At 38.8% G+C, this 14,302-nt stretch overlaps 4 protein-coding genes across 4 annotated transcripts; 3 read left to right on the top strand and 1 right to left on the bottom strand.

Moving 5' to 3' along the window:
* The first annotated feature begins 1,870 nt into the window (after nucleotides 1-1,870).
* On the top strand, nucleotides 1,871-3,422 carry rps19bp1 (ribosomal protein S19 binding protein 1). Its single transcript, XM_065294037.2, has 4 exons — nucleotides 1,871-2,196; nucleotides 2,377-2,493; nucleotides 2,593-2,690; nucleotides 2,770-3,422. The coding sequence occupies exons 1-4, from the start codon at nucleotides 2,148-2,150 to the stop codon at nucleotides 2,899-2,901; spliced, it is 396 nt and encodes a 131-aa protein (XP_065150109.1). The 5' UTR covers nucleotides 1,871-2,147; the 3' UTR covers nucleotides 2,902-3,422.
* A 2,294-nt stretch (nucleotides 3,423-5,716) lies between these two features.
* On the top strand, nucleotides 5,717-8,787 carry atf4a (activating transcription factor 4a). The gene is made up of 3 exons (XM_065242897.1): nucleotides 5,717-5,874; nucleotides 7,047-7,424; nucleotides 7,585-8,787. Exons 2-3 carry the CDS (start codon nucleotides 7,154-7,156, stop codon nucleotides 8,469-8,471), a joined length of 1,158 nt encoding a protein of 385 aa, XP_065098969.1. The 5' UTR covers nucleotides 5,717-5,874; nucleotides 7,047-7,153; the 3' UTR covers nucleotides 8,472-8,787.
* A 1,332-nt stretch (nucleotides 8,788-10,119) lies between these two features.
* Nucleotides 10,120-12,045, top strand: LOC135720782 (uncharacterized). The gene is made up of 2 exons (XM_065242895.2): nucleotides 10,120-10,387; nucleotides 10,580-12,045. The coding sequence occupies exons 1-2, from the start codon at nucleotides 10,317-10,319 to the stop codon at nucleotides 11,523-11,525; spliced, it is 1,017 nt and encodes a 338-aa protein (XP_065098967.1). The 5' UTR covers nucleotides 10,120-10,316; the 3' UTR covers nucleotides 11,526-12,045.
* A 773-nt stretch (nucleotides 12,046-12,818) lies between these two features.
* Nucleotides 12,819-14,057, bottom strand: LOC135720812 (P2Y purinoceptor 1-like). The gene is made up of 2 exons (XM_065242929.1): nucleotides 13,951-14,057; nucleotides 12,819-13,743 (listed from the first exon to the last, which is right to left on the bottom strand). The coding sequence occupies exon 2, from the start codon at nucleotides 13,731-13,733 to the stop codon at nucleotides 12,843-12,845; it is 891 nt and encodes a 296-aa protein (XP_065099001.1). The 5' UTR covers nucleotides 13,734-13,743; nucleotides 13,951-14,057; the 3' UTR covers nucleotides 12,819-12,842.
* Between the last annotated feature and the right edge of the window lie 245 nt (nucleotides 14,058-14,302).

The raw sequence follows: 14,302 nt of genomic DNA, 5'->3' as shown, positions 1-14,302 counted from the left end.
ACACAATCAAACATCTGCTATACATAAACTCAGCACAGATTTTATACTGCTGTGTTGTCTTACTAGTACTAACTAGCACTATAAAAATAATGTAGATTCATTGCTATTTTAAAAACTAACAAAGTCACAGTAACAGAATCACACACAGAGTTTCTAAGCTACAACTATAAGATATTATGCATGAATATGTCTGTGCAAACATACTTCAGATAAGTAAGAATCTCAGAAAGGAGAAGGATGTGAACATTTATAAAGACAATTTATTCATTACAGCTCGAACCATAAATAGCTTTTGACTGAATCAGTAAAACACTTAAACAAGCATACAACTTCAATATTTCCGCTTAAATCCTCCAGAATGTCCTAAAGACTTGAACATGCTTTTCAGGAACAACAAAAAAGGAACGAGCAAAATTATTTTCTGTTGTAATCGGCATTACGCCACAAATGCTGCCGATTCAATGTTATATTTATAGTGCTTTACCCAAAGTGAAGAGAAGCTTTACACAAACATTTAAATACATAAATAAGTTAGTAAAACAAGCTATGGCAAAAGACAAAATAGATATGGAAATATAGAAAATCAGAACTCAAGTAAAGAGGATAAATAAAAACTGTCAATCTTATTGGGGATAATGACATCTACACTCAATACAGCCATTGGAAGGAAGAGGAAGGAATTCATGGAGGAGAAGGAAGGAAGGAAGACTGTATTATGTCAAGATTAAGACTTTGTCATTCAGGACTTCATTCAACAATGCATATAACGGGGAAACCCCTACAGGATTGCGTGACAGTGGAACATGTACTCATAAGTGCAATAGATATTCAGAGAAAATGGGTCATCTCATTGAAGAATTTAAGAAGAAAGGTGTTCAATCTTCAATAAAACAATCGTAAGACAGGCCCAGAAAATAATCTCAGACCCTACACGTACGTCCTTCATCTCGAGTACCAGATCCTTTCCTCGCTTTAGAGTCCCTCATTGCAGGCTTAATCTTTCTAAGATTGTTTTGTCCTTCTGTCTATTAAAGCAATAAATCACAGTTACATGGGGCTTGCACTCGAATGAAACTATCTTTCTAACCCTTATACATTTTATATTTTATGAATGTTACTTATATTTAGGATTTATGTCATCTAAATTAACAGCAGTCACTGTATATTTGTACAGGACAGATGTCTTATGGTACAAAAGTCTATTACTATAACTACTAACATTAGAGAGACTTTTGGAGGAATGGGATAGTTTATTAATTCAATTTCTTAAATAGTATGAATTTAATAAATCAAATAAAGAGGATGTGTTCTGCTCCAGGATCTGACTGGGACTTTGCTCTTCCACCAACAAATAAATCCTGCACATCAGTACATCATCTTACACAATGTCAGAATAAAGCCTTTACTTCAAATGAATCTGAAACAAAGACTGGATGAAATGTAGGCCTATTCATTTTTATTTATCATTTTGTTGTGTCTTTTTAAATTTACTCAAAATGTGACCTCTGCAGTTAATCATAGACTGTAAAAAATAGCATTTAATCCATCCCAGTGAATGAGTAGTGAATATAAGAGAAAATCAATCTGACCTGACTTAATGTCTCCATTATATGTAGATACTGTACTTCATGTATATTACCGCTTTATTCTATTATTTAACTTTCTTCTTATTCTCTATTATTATAACTTACTATTTCAATTTAAATTTTGCACTATATACGTAGCATAATATTGCACTATTTGTACGCTTTTTCAATACAATAATACAATTATGTATAGTTTTTGTCATGCAAATAAAGCACACACACGAAATGGAGTAGTGAACTCACGCGCATGCGCGTAGCAACGGGACAGCTATCACTGCAGCACCCGGGGAGCTTTGCACCTCTGGCGATTTTGGAGTTACCAGCTAGACTTTCTCCCTTGTTTTCGATGTTTTGTATTTTAAATATTAATGCCGACATTGACGTGTTTGTACTGAGGCTCGTGCCCTTTGATTGTTTTGTAAACGGAACTCTGCTGCCCTGAGTTTGAGTTTCCGGCGGGAGTTTTTATAGCGGTGCACAAACAGAACTCGCATGTATGCACACTGAACGTTTAATTCATATTTATTTCATTCATTATTCACCGTATTTCTCTGTTTTATCATGTCAGCATCAGTGATCCGAAGAGGGCTTGAGTTATTCAGTGAGAAAGGTAAATACTGTTTGTGTTTTTATCTGTTATCGCATCCATGTTTAGTAAAGTCAGGCCTCTCAAGAAACTTTCAGTCATAGGATTTCTATAACAACGTACAGAAAAAGTCAACGTAGAAATAACAATGTATATTTGTAAAACAACAATCTAAGTGTATGTGCACATATGAACTCTTTTTAGATGGAGAGAAGCATAAAAAGAAGATGAGCTCTAATAAACAGAGAGTTCACAAACAGATTCGTCCAGCTGTGAGGAATAAAAGCACAGTTAAAGACAAACACATTAAATCTGCTGTTGGTGAGTGTGGACACTGTACACGAACACATCATTACTCTCTGACTGTATATCACTGATGTCTGTAGTTGGGATCGTCATCTTTCTGTTTGTTTTCCTCAGATGAATACAGAAAGAAACAAAAGAAGAGTCAGTTGACATCAAACCTTGAATATTTTTTAAACGCTGATTACAAAACACAATCCAAGCACACGGGAAAGGTGCGAATTTCTTTTGATCGTCTGGCCAAAAACATCTCTCAAATATTAATCATTTTGTTATATCATCATTTATCTTTAGATCATAAAGCAGAACTCTGGACGTCGGGCTTGTCATCAGCCAGATCTTCCCGTCTCCAAACCTGAGGAGAAATCCGTCTTCACTGAACAAGAGTTCCAGAAATTTCAGGAGGAATATTTTTCCAATCTTTAATATTCATCTTTGGATGATCTCAGAATCTCTCTTTCACTCCGTTGGACTGTGTATATATTTTCTTTTCTGGGGGTTGAGGTGATTTTTATAAAATATTTCTGTAAAAGTGTTCTTGTCTGCTGAGTGTATTTATTAAGGAGGAACATTAAGATGGAGACTGGTAATGTCTCTTAAGGCTGTTGTTGTCTCTCATGTTAGCAAAGAATATGTTCCTCTGAAAGCAGATATCAACCAGCGGAAAACAAAAGCAGAAAGTTATCTGGTTGAAACAATATTCTGTAGGGATATTTGTAACTTTATTTTTATCAGTCTTGAAGTGAACAGATCTTTCAGATGAGATGTTTCTTTCATTGTCTAGACTGTAAAACATAAGTGTTGGGCCATTTACATTAATCCATTTAGATGAAGCTTTTAACTAAAGTGATTTAAGCTTTAAATGTTATTTGCATTTGTGTTCCCTGGGTATCAAAGCCATTGATAATGCAATGCTCTTACTATTAAAGGGATAGTTCACCCAAAAATGAGAATTCTGTTATCATTTTCTCCTCCTCACATTAATATAAATCTGTATGAGTTTCTTTTCTCTGATAAACAAAAAAAGATATTTTGATAAATGATGGTAAGCACACAGCTGATGGTAACCATTGACTTAATAAAGGAAAAATATGGAATTCAATGGGTACCATCAACTGTGGGCTTACCATCATTTATCAAAATATCTTCTTTTTTACCCATGAAACATTTCTCAACCAATCATTAAAAAAGCATTCAACAGCCCTGTGGTATAAGTTAAAATTAAACAGGACAATGTGTTTTTAAATTAAGCTCAAACATGCATTTTAGTCTGGGACTAGAATAAGCCCTTTCTGGGAAACTGCCCCCATATATACAATCTTTCACTAAAATGTTTTTGGGAAATGGTGTAGCAAAAACATAGAATTAAAATCATTGTTAAAATAACAAATACCTTTTCATACAGACTTGAAACTGATGTTAGGTAGGTTACAATGGCTTCATTGGTATATGGGATGATAAAACTTGAGTATGCATTAAGAATAGTATGATATTGCAAATACTTTGCATTCATCTTTTTTGTCTCATGTAAAAGTTTCACCATCAGTTCCAGTAAAACCTGCCTGAGAAGGAAATAAGTTAAGCACGTTTTTGAGCTGCCTCAGCTTATAATAGCGTGCACGTACAGATCTCAAAATATGCAAATGCCACTAATTTGACTGAAGATACACACCAGTAACATCTTTATTTAAGGCATACTCATTATAGATGCTGCACATTGGTTGTGGTTGAGAAGAAAAACCCCTTTCTTATATAAAGCGCGTCGAGTGTTGCAGAAAAACGTTATATAAATATAACAAATTATTATTATTAGATGCTTAAATATCTTAGGGGCGGTATCCTGGACAGGGTTTAAATTAATCCAGGACTAGGCCTTAGTTTAATTAGAAAATATAATTAGTTTTAACAAACATGCCTAACTAAAAACATTACCTGTGTGCATTTTCAGGTAAAACAAAGGGCCCTGATGTATTTTAAGATATGTAAGTGCAAGTTGTTTTCAGTTTGGAGAGCTCTTAAAAGTGTTTAAGTCTAGGACTAGTCTAATCCCTGTCCGGGAAACCGCCCCAACATGTGTGCATCTTGAGACAGAACAATGTCAGGTCAAGGTGTTTTAAAATTAAAGCAATTCAAACATGCATTTTAGTCTGGGACTAGGATAAACCATATCTAGTTCACCCAAAAATGAAAATTCTGTCATCATTTACTCACCCTCATGTTGTTACAAGCCGAATAAATGTCTTTGTTCTGATGAACACAAAGCAAGATATTTTGAGAAATGTCTGTTCGTGGACCCCATTTATCTCCATAGTATTCTTTTTTTCTATTATGGAAGTGAATGGGGTCCACTAACAGTTTGGTTACAAACATTTCTCAAAATATCTTTCTTCGTGTTTATCAGAACAAAGAAATGTATTCGGGTTTGTAACAATATGAGTGTGTGTAAATGATGACTATCTCTTTAATGTAACTAAGGCCTAGTCCTGACTTTAGCTAAGCTGTGGAACCATGCCATAAAGTTCACACAAAGATCAAATCTAAGCTTTATCAGAACCGACTCATCTGGAAGCCCAGAGATTCTTCTGAATGAACATCTGTACATGATGACATATCAATAACATATTTACAAAACTGATTGTGTGTGCAGAATAAATGACACTTGGTTTGTTATGTGATAAACTGCTGTCAGACGAGATATGAATGAAGTGATAAAACGACGTCTATGCTTTTCATCTCTTGACCGCTAGAGGGCAACTCGTGTCATTTATTAAAACCGCATAAACTTCTGTCGTATTCTCGCAAAACTCATTGAATAAAAAAACCTTTAAGCCAGAATTCATATTTTGATAACACATAAATCTTGCTTCGTTCAATAATAATCGATTGTAGTTCTTTATTCAGTATATAATATATTTTAATTTAAATATTTTTCAAGTACAAACAGGATAATTTAGCACCAACCAATCTTGGCCATATAATCTCAAATAATTATTTACAATAGATACATAGTAGCCTACATACGATCCATCAGATCAGACTGTTTAAAATCTCTACGCGTACGTGGCCCCACACATGACCTACTTTCCATGACAATGTAAATATTTGGGTACTATTTGTTTGCAACACTGACAGGCTCAAGAACCAATCATCACCTAGAAATGGGCGGCGTGATACATAACAGTGGGGTGTAGGGGAAGGATATTGTACGGCTGTGATGTGTGACTATATGAACCGAGGCGCTGCCGTTTCCACGTTTTCTGTCTCTATTTCCTCTCACAGTGCGCACGCGGCTCTCCTACGGGAATCATGGCGGTTTAGCGGAGCGCAGCGGCAAAATTCGCAGCGGCAAATCCGGCAGTGCAGCGGTCTGTGCACTCTGGCAATATTCGGCAAAATGGCGTAAGTGTTTCTCAGATTTTCAAGTTTAATTTAATGGGAATAATTTACGACCATATGTCACAAACGCCTTCAACTTTTCAAAAGCTGTTTAAGTTCTCTTAACGTTCGTAATAAATAGCCAGTGTTGTTTTTAAAGAGTACAACGGGCACGTATGTGGACACCGGTTTAAAGTTATTGGAAACCGCTGTCACTGACACAGCTCGGTTTGTTTTGATTTGTGCCGGTGTGACGTTTCCTTTCGCTTCACGCAATCACGCGTAATCTTATAAACATGATAGAAGTTAATATAATAAAGTTTATAGCAATCGTGGATGGGCAACGTGGCACCTCAAAATGGCGCGCGCGCTCTTTTCGCGTGAGCGCGGCCGCGTGCAGAGTGCTCGAAATGGCGCGAGGGCGTTAAGGACACATTCATGTCTCGCAGGAACCAGAGGGCGTGGCTAACCGCTATCGTGACCATATTAGGAAACGTTGTCAGAGGGTACGGGACATAAAGAGGAACTGATGTCTGTTAATTATAGTAATGAGTGGGAGTTTTCGGCTAAAATGTGACGGGAAATGAATGTTTGTGTATAGTTCATTGCTGAGGTTAACGTCTGGTATTCGTTTGGTTATGTGGTGTTTATGGTCATAACGAGCCAGAATGCCATTGGATGTTTTATAAACCGGTTAAACTGGTTGTTCAGTGCTGGGAAAGTGTTTAAAGTGTCTTGTTCCAGTGAAATAAAGCTACGGTTAAATGTCCCCTGCAGCAAGGGTTGGCATTTAAGAACCGGTTCTGTTTTAATTATTATTACAAAGTTTATTTCTGTTGCCCGAACAACCAGCCGACAGAATGGAATTTTTCAGTTTACGCTATGTACGCTACGTGGTCATCACACACACACACACACACACATATATATTTTCTTAATATTATATTTGCAATATTAACATATTACATTTTACGACAAAATCATAGAGAAAACGTCTCCAAACGTGTCCAGTATAAAAATCATCAGGACATTAATGGGTAGTTTCCTAGACTGGGTTTATCCTAGTCCCAGACTAAAATGCATGTTTGAGCTAGGCCTAGTACTGGATTAATCTAAACCTTGTCTGGGAAACTGCCCCATAATCAAGTTTTTTGTTTAGGTTTATTATCCTCATGTATGGTTTTCTTCTCCTTTAGGTCTCTTGTGGCAATCACCCACAGCTCTGCTGCTATAGACAGCATAACATCACCGTTCATCATCAGCCCATTAAAACTTCAGTACGATTTCCAACCCACGCGCAGCCATGTCTATGATGTCCCCGATGTGTCTAGAGGAGGTGGGGGCCCTGCTCCTGGGGCCCTCGTCTCTGATGGCTGACCCCTTCGGGCCCCTTCTGGACGAAGATGAGGAGAGCGTTCTGTCCGAGGGGATGTCGTCGCCCCTCTCTTCTTCTTATTCTGAATCTTCCTCCTCTCTCTCGCCCCTCTCTCCCTCTCTTTGTGCTTCTGTAGGGTGTAAGTCAGAGCTGTCGTCGCTCTCGTGGCTTCCTGCATCTGAGCCGGAGCAGAGTAAAGGTAAACGCACATACACAACTCGTAGTAGACCCACACATGTGTATGCGTATATGATGTGTTACTTTGGTTTTAGTTGAAATATTTAAAGTTGTGCAGATTGGTTTGTGGATGTGGTTTATATATTTAAAGAATTTCCTCTTTATCACGCTTTTCACATCAGATCCATTTTCTAGCATGGATTGGATGACGGAGAAAATAGACCTGGGTGACTTTGACCTGGATTCTCTCATTGGGTCGTGTGATTCTGATGAGCCTCCCAGTTCTCCAGAAGATCTCCTGGCTTGTCTGGAGGCCGATATGGAACTGGACCTTCATTCCATGGCCTTCAGCTCATCAGACCTGGACCTTCCGTTGCCTCCAATTCCCCTTGATCTTGGCCTTTCAGAACCTGCAGCTGACCCAGAAAAAACGCTTGAATCTGTGGAGATCAAATCAGAGCCTCCTTCTCCGGCACCATCTCCTGATTCTGGCCTCTCCTCACCCAACACACTGGACCTGGGCAGTGAGATTGACGTGTCTGAGCTGGTAAAGTCATCCACGGTGCTTCAGTCTCCTGGAATCATGCTGAATCTGAGTCCATCTCACATTGTAGTGGTTCTGACACCCAAAGAGGAAACGAGAGTCGACTCCCTCGGTTACAACGGCGATTCATCAGACAGCGACAGCGGTGTTTCTGTTTCCGGTTCTCCAGCTCATTGCCCGGATCCCGTGTCGTCACCCAAGCCAGTGGGATCCTCCAGAACCAAACCCTATTCTAGATCCGAAGCAGCACCCGCCGTTTCGAGTCGGGTGAAGACCGGCGCTCCTAAAGTTGTGGAGAAGAAACTGAAGAAGATGGAGCAGAACAAAACCGCAGCGACGCGGTACCGTCAAAAGAAGCGGGCCGAGCAGGAGGTCCTGACCGCCGAGTGTACCGATCTGGAGAGGAGAAACCAAGATCTCCGAGAGAAAGCCGATTCCATCAGCCGAGAGATCCAGTATCTGAAGAACCTCATGGAGGAAGTTCGCTCTGCAAAACACCGCAAAGCTAAAGTCAGCTCAGCCTAAGATGGGCCGGATAAGACCTGAAGCTCTTTGTAGGTTTGAACGCTGCTGCTGTGATTCTTCTGGTGTTTGTCAGATAAACTTGAAGTTTTCCTGCACTAAATTCATTCTTTCATTATTACTCGAATCATTTAATGTCCAGAAAGGGTCCTCATGAGTTGTTACACTGAACCGTTGCTGTAGTGCTTGTACAAATGCTGCTTTGTGCTCTTTCGCTCTATTTAAAACTGAATAAACGTGCTTACATCTCTCCCGATAAAGTGTGTTGCCTTGTAAAATTGCATTGCTTTTTTGCTATTAAAGATGCTTCGGTTGAAAAGTTCTGTGACTGTTTTCTTTACTTTATTAAATGAGATTGTTGTTCTGTGATTTACAGATCTGAAGTAAAATCTTGAAAAATGAGATTCCTTGTTCAACCTAAAATATTTAAGTTTGTCCTCCTATATTTTGCAATCTGAGAGAGTTGACATAATCTGTACATTTGTTTATAAATAACTTTATAAACTTTAAGTTTGTGTTCTCTGACAGATCCTCATAAACAATAAATCTGAACACAAAACTACCTGACACATAACTAAATGAAGCATTTAATTATCTAAACTGATCCCCAGTTTAAAGAGTTAACTCTTCAGAATAAAAAATTGATAGATGTGCACGTGCGTGTGTGGCCGTTTCTCAATCCGGAGGTCGCGTTTGTAGGCTGCATACGTCATCAAGACTGTTTTAAGAATATTAACAATTATAAGGTTGACTGTTATTCTTAGTAAATTGTTGTAATATTATGGCTTGCGAATGTACCGCTCCTTTAACTTAAATAAACCAGTATTGATGACGTATACAGCCTTCTTATGCGACCTCTGCAGGCTGCAGCCTAATTACTAAAACTGTGTGCGCGCGCTCTGTCTGTACAAGTTAAACCTGACTCATTTTAGAGAAGGTTAACTATGGAAAGTACGCACAGAGAGATTATTGAGGGTGTGATTCACTAGTGGGTGTGTTAGCAGGACTCGACTCGCTCAAACCGGATCACACCAGTTCAGTAAGACTTACTAGGAACTTAATAATAATATATGCTCTAATCACGATAGTAGATCATCAGTCTGCCTGTTTTTCCACAATCAATGACTTGAAAAAAATGTGCAGGACTAATTCATTTTCAAGTTTTTTAGTTTTGTTCCACTGTTTTGTACAGTTGTAAATGTTTTTTCTATTAATTGTATTCTTATTTTAATGGCAGAGAACTAATACATATGTCAATGTAAATTTTATTTATATATCACTATTAAACACAACCATGGGTTGACCATGTGCTGGAAAAAAACATTTCAAAAGGGTAATACAAAATAATATTATAAAACCATAGTTTCAAAAACGCCAGATCAAAAAGGTAAGTTTTCAACATAGCTTTAAAAACAGAGAGTGAGGGTGTTGATCTAATATAAAGTGGCAAGGCATTAAAATGACAATAAAAGCTTTGAATCATTTTATTGCAGATCTTTTTGCACTCTATTTTAAACATTAACCTTATTTGTAATTTGTAATAAAAATCCCTATGGAACATTACTAACGCAGAAATTAGGTCGGTCGGTCGGTCGGTCAACCTTTCATGAAGTTTACACAGAAAGTAAAGTGTGAGTAAATCCCTAGCTGCTCCTGCATATCTGACTGTTTGGCGCCATCTGCTGGACATCTGCGCATGCGCAGTGCAGTTTCTCTCCCGGCCGTCAGGCGGACAGCGTCACGGGCTTCATCACAGATCATGAGGCTGCAGAAGAAAACGCGCGTCCTCTAAAGAGTTTTTATGCGGAAGTCATGGGAAGTTAACCTGTTTTAGCGACTCTAGTTTGTATGACAGTTAATCTAATGAGCTTTAGAGCTCGTGCTGTGTGCTGTTTGTTATTTGGAAGTCTTTTAGGCAGGTATAAAATGAGCTTTTTCATTTATGTTAGTTATTTTATAAAACATGTTTATAACAGAACTTGCAAAGAGGCGTTGTGTTGATGTCCCTACACAAATGTCTTTGATTAATTCATTAAAATGACAACATTTCTGCCATGTTGTTATAACACTCTTGCTAATAACTGCGATTATCTTTAATTCTTATGTGCCAGAATCTCATCCATGGGTTCTGGACTGCAGTATTTGAATGTGATCTTGGAGAGCCAGGAGCTGTTGGCGTTTCTGCACCCCTCTCCTTGGACCCCAGGGGTCACTGTCGTTACTCATAAGACCCCTGACCACACTAGCAGCCTCTTCCACTTACCTGAGGATTCTTTCCTGTCTCTGCTTCTAGGGGCAAGAACAGTAGCGAGGCTCCTTTGTGAAAAGCTGGATGTTCAGCGCTGTGCGCTCGTCCATACACCACACAGACGGGCGAGCGGACTCGGCGTGGAGCTCCTTATTGTTCCTCTTCACGGAGTGACGGCAGATTGGAAACCACACATTGCTGCAGAGGAAGATTTCCAGCCCTGTGACCCAGGATACATCACTTCCAAGAGTGGGCCACGCTGGGCAGACTCCCGTCTTGAGGACGTCAAGAACAGCATACGGGCTCGGCTGCCCGTCCCAAATGCAGCTCTGAACTACACCTTCCTGGGTAAAGCCTCTGACTGCGGGCTGTTTCCACGGATTGTGCGTGGAGAGGAAAAGCAGTGGCGGGTTTGGGAAGATGACGGCCATATTGCTTTTCTTACACCGTTTCCCAACACGCCTGGACTCACTGTGCTCATTCCCCGGAAACCACTTTCTAGCGACGTATTCCGACTAGAGGAAGCGGACTACAAGAGGATGGTGCTGGCCACTCGAGATGTTTCCCGGCTCCTGGAGGCGGGGCTTGATGCATGGGGGGTGGGGCTTATATTTGAAGGATTTGAAATTGATTACGCTCACGCTAAACTGATTCCACTTGTGTCTTTACCTAATAAAGTTGAGCTGAATCTCACCTGTCCAGCACAAGAGTTTCATCATCAATACCCTGGTTATGTAACATCGGTTAATGGTCCACCTGGCAATGAAGAAAGTCTCCAAGAGATTTTTGCCAAAATTACTCGCCGTTAAACATCTTCTGTTGATGAAATGTTTATCTTATATAATGAAAGAATGCATCTTTAATTGTGTAAACGTAATAGTTTCAGTGTTCGAGATAAAACAGGTTTTCTTCAGTATTATAGTTTCATTTCATGACATTTCATGTAATTATGATTTTGTAATATTTAAACTAAATAAACATGAGCAGAGTTTGAGATCTAAGACGTGCAGGTATTATCACACTTTGTAGATATGTTCGTAATGAATCTTTGTTTAAAGCTTTAAAAATGATGGTGACAATGGAGACTGATGTTCATTATACATACATTTAACAAATATACATTTAGTAATTATTAAAAAGAGCAGTATTTGGTTATAAGAGAAATGTACACACATGTCATATATTCATATTCATGTCATATTCGTTGATTTAAAAACAATCAAATATTTTTAAAGGAAATTCAGTTTGTATGATGTAACAATTTTTGTTTTTTTCTTGTTTGTTTTGTTATGCTTTAGTAAAGTCGGCAGTCAGCACACCAAGATTAAATATGTGACTTTTACAGGCTCTTCGTCAGACCAAATCTTTTATAACATTTTTTATATTTTGGAGCTTCGGTGTGCGCACGTTACTTTAACTTTTCTGATGTGATTTTATAAGGTTGATGTGCTTTGGTTTTCTTTTTGTTCTGGTTTTAAAAATGATTCTTGTACCCAGCAATCTGTGTCAACAGAAGGTCATGTGATCACCTACTGTAAATGTTTTTCATGATAATTAATCATCTAGTTAAACAATTACAAGCTTGTGCCATCTGTGTCACTTTGGCTCATTATTTATTATTTTCCCAGGCATTTCAATTAACATCTTCATTAGTGACTGGTAATGTTCTTAATTATGCACCTGTGATCTAATCTGTGAGAAGTAAACGAACAAGATTATCTGACAGCAAAAAATAAACTGTGAAGTATCATTGCACGTTTCAGTTTTTTTATATTCTCAGAGTCTATTTATCAATCAGACAGAGATATTAACAATTAAACATCAAGTGAACAGATGATGTTTACAGAAACACAGCACTCAGAAAACACAGTTCAAAAGCTTGTTAACAATAGCAGTAAATAACATCAACTATTATCAGCTGGTTTAATTTCAGTTACATCAAGTATCAAACAAAAAATATATATTTATGAACTTATTCTTTAGGAATTTGCAAAATAACTGATGCATAATTTTTTGCATCTACCAAGTGACAAACCTAAAAAATGTGGAATATAATTGAGTGGGGACACACCGTATGAGAAGATGTACAGACATAAGAAAAGTTTCAGGCGGTTCTTTGCTGGGTTTCAGACGCTAACGTCGATGGGTTTCTTTGAGCGACTCTCTAGGCAGCAACACAGCACAGATCGCTTCATCTTAGAGACATAGAGGAGAGGCTCAACTGTACAGCTCAGGTCCATGATGCCGAACACTGCGACGGTGATCTTACAGTGAAAGTCCACAAATGAGTAGGTTGATGCAAACGGCATTAGAGCCACTGGAGGAAGATAGTTCACCACGATGATGGCGAGAACTGTAATAACCGTTTTGAAGGCCTTCTTTTTGACCGGATTCATGACTTCTTTCCCGGCTACACTCTTCCTGAGAACCCAGATGATGGACAAGTTACAGAAAACCATGAGGAAGAATGCAAAGAGGATGACTCCACTGAACACTTCGTACACACTCAGAACATTCAGGATGCACTTGGTCAACGTGTACGGTAGGATGAGTCCCCACACCACCACAGAGACACCCATTCGGATACGATTGTCTCGAATCCCTGTGAATACAATGGGATGGACCACGGCGATGTACCTGTCAAGGCAAATACAGGTGAGGAATAAGGGAGCCATGTCTTTCAGGCCGTAAGCAAATCGTTGAAAGTACCAGAGGCTTTGATCATCCAGGTAAAGACGGTTAATCATGTCTACAGGCGTCATGAGGCAGAAATATGCATCTATAATGGACAGGTTAAAAAAGAAGATGTTGGATGTTGAGCCTTCACTTTTCTGTGTCAAAATCTGCCATATCACAAGGACGTTGCTCGGGAATCCTACAATGAGGTTAAATACTTTGACAGAGAAGTAGAAGATAAACCCATAAGGGGTTACAGCACACTCGTCAAACTGGTACCACAGCGGAGGATGCCACCCAGAAATGCTTGTGTTCAGATTCAAAGCAGAAACGTTATCCATGATCAAAGTTCTGTGGAGAAAACCACAATGTCACTTCTAATGATCTGGGACAATAGAGACTGTATGACGAGTATGAACTCAAAATCAACACAAGTTCATTAAATACAGTGACAAAATCAAATGATAATCAAAAACAATGATTTCAAAAAGAATGAATACAAAGTTTAAAAGATTGTTATATCATTAAAAACTAGAAAAGATATCATAGACAACTTACCAACTATCTGTGATCTTAGTCAGCAAGGGGGTCTTGTGCTATAAATTTGTGCGACTGTCGGTCTCTGCCACAACCCTGCAGAAGACGAGGAGGTTTGGAGAACGAATGGATGTTGGTTCCTACCAGTGTCTGACCGTCGCCCATCTCACGCTCTCTAAGAAAAAGCTTTTCTCATGGGAGACAGAGGCGGGACATTTTGGTCAAAACCAATCAATTCAGTTCCATAAGGTTGAGAACAAAGATCCACGTAAACAGGTGATGCAAGGACAAAATGAGTAAATCTACTGTAACATCTTGCAAAAACACACATCCCACTCTCTGCCACTAGGAAATGAAGCAAATAGCTTCTTAA

The sequence above is a fragment of the Paramisgurnus dabryanus genome, chromosome 7, assembly GCF_030506205.2.
Source record: "Paramisgurnus dabryanus chromosome 7, PD_genome_1.1, whole genome shotgun sequence".
In the NCBI taxonomy this organism is placed as follows: domain Eukaryota; kingdom Metazoa; phylum Chordata; class Actinopteri; order Cypriniformes; family Cobitidae; genus Paramisgurnus; species Paramisgurnus dabryanus.
The sequence above is the reverse complement of the archived record's forward strand: the minus strand, read 5'-3'. Positions and strand labels throughout refer to the sequence as shown.

Coding starts and splice junctions, on each gene's coding strand:
- LOC135720812 (XM_065242929.1), bottom strand. CDS start 13,733: ATGGATAACGTTTCTGCTTTGAATCTGAACACAAGCATTTCTGGGTGG.
- rps19bp1 (XM_065294037.2), top strand. CDS start 2,148: ATGTCAGCATCAGTGATCCGAAGAGGGCTTGAGTTATTCAGTGAGAAA. Junction 2,197..2,376: donor TGAGTTATTCAGTGAGAAAG/GTAAATACTGTT, acceptor AACTCTTTTTAG/ATGGAGAGAAGCATAAAAAG. Junction 2,494..2,592: donor ACACATTAAATCTGCTGTTG/GTGAGTGTGGAC, acceptor TGTTTTCCTCAG/ATGAATACAGAAAGAAACAA.
- LOC135720782 (XM_065242895.2), top strand. CDS start 10,317: ATGACAGTTAATCTAATGAGCTTTAGAGCTCGTGCTGTGTGCTGTTTG. Junction 10,388..10,579: donor TTTGGAAGTCTTTTAGGCAG/GTATAAAATGAG, acceptor CTTATGTGCCAG/AATCTCATCCATGGGTTCTG.
- atf4a (XM_065242897.1), top strand. CDS start 7,154: ATGTCTATGATGTCCCCGATGTGTCTAGAGGAGGTGGGGGCCCTGCTC. Junction 7,425..7,584: donor TGAGCCGGAGCAGAGTAAAG/GTAAACGCACAT, acceptor TTTTCACATCAG/ATCCATTTTCTAGCATGGAT.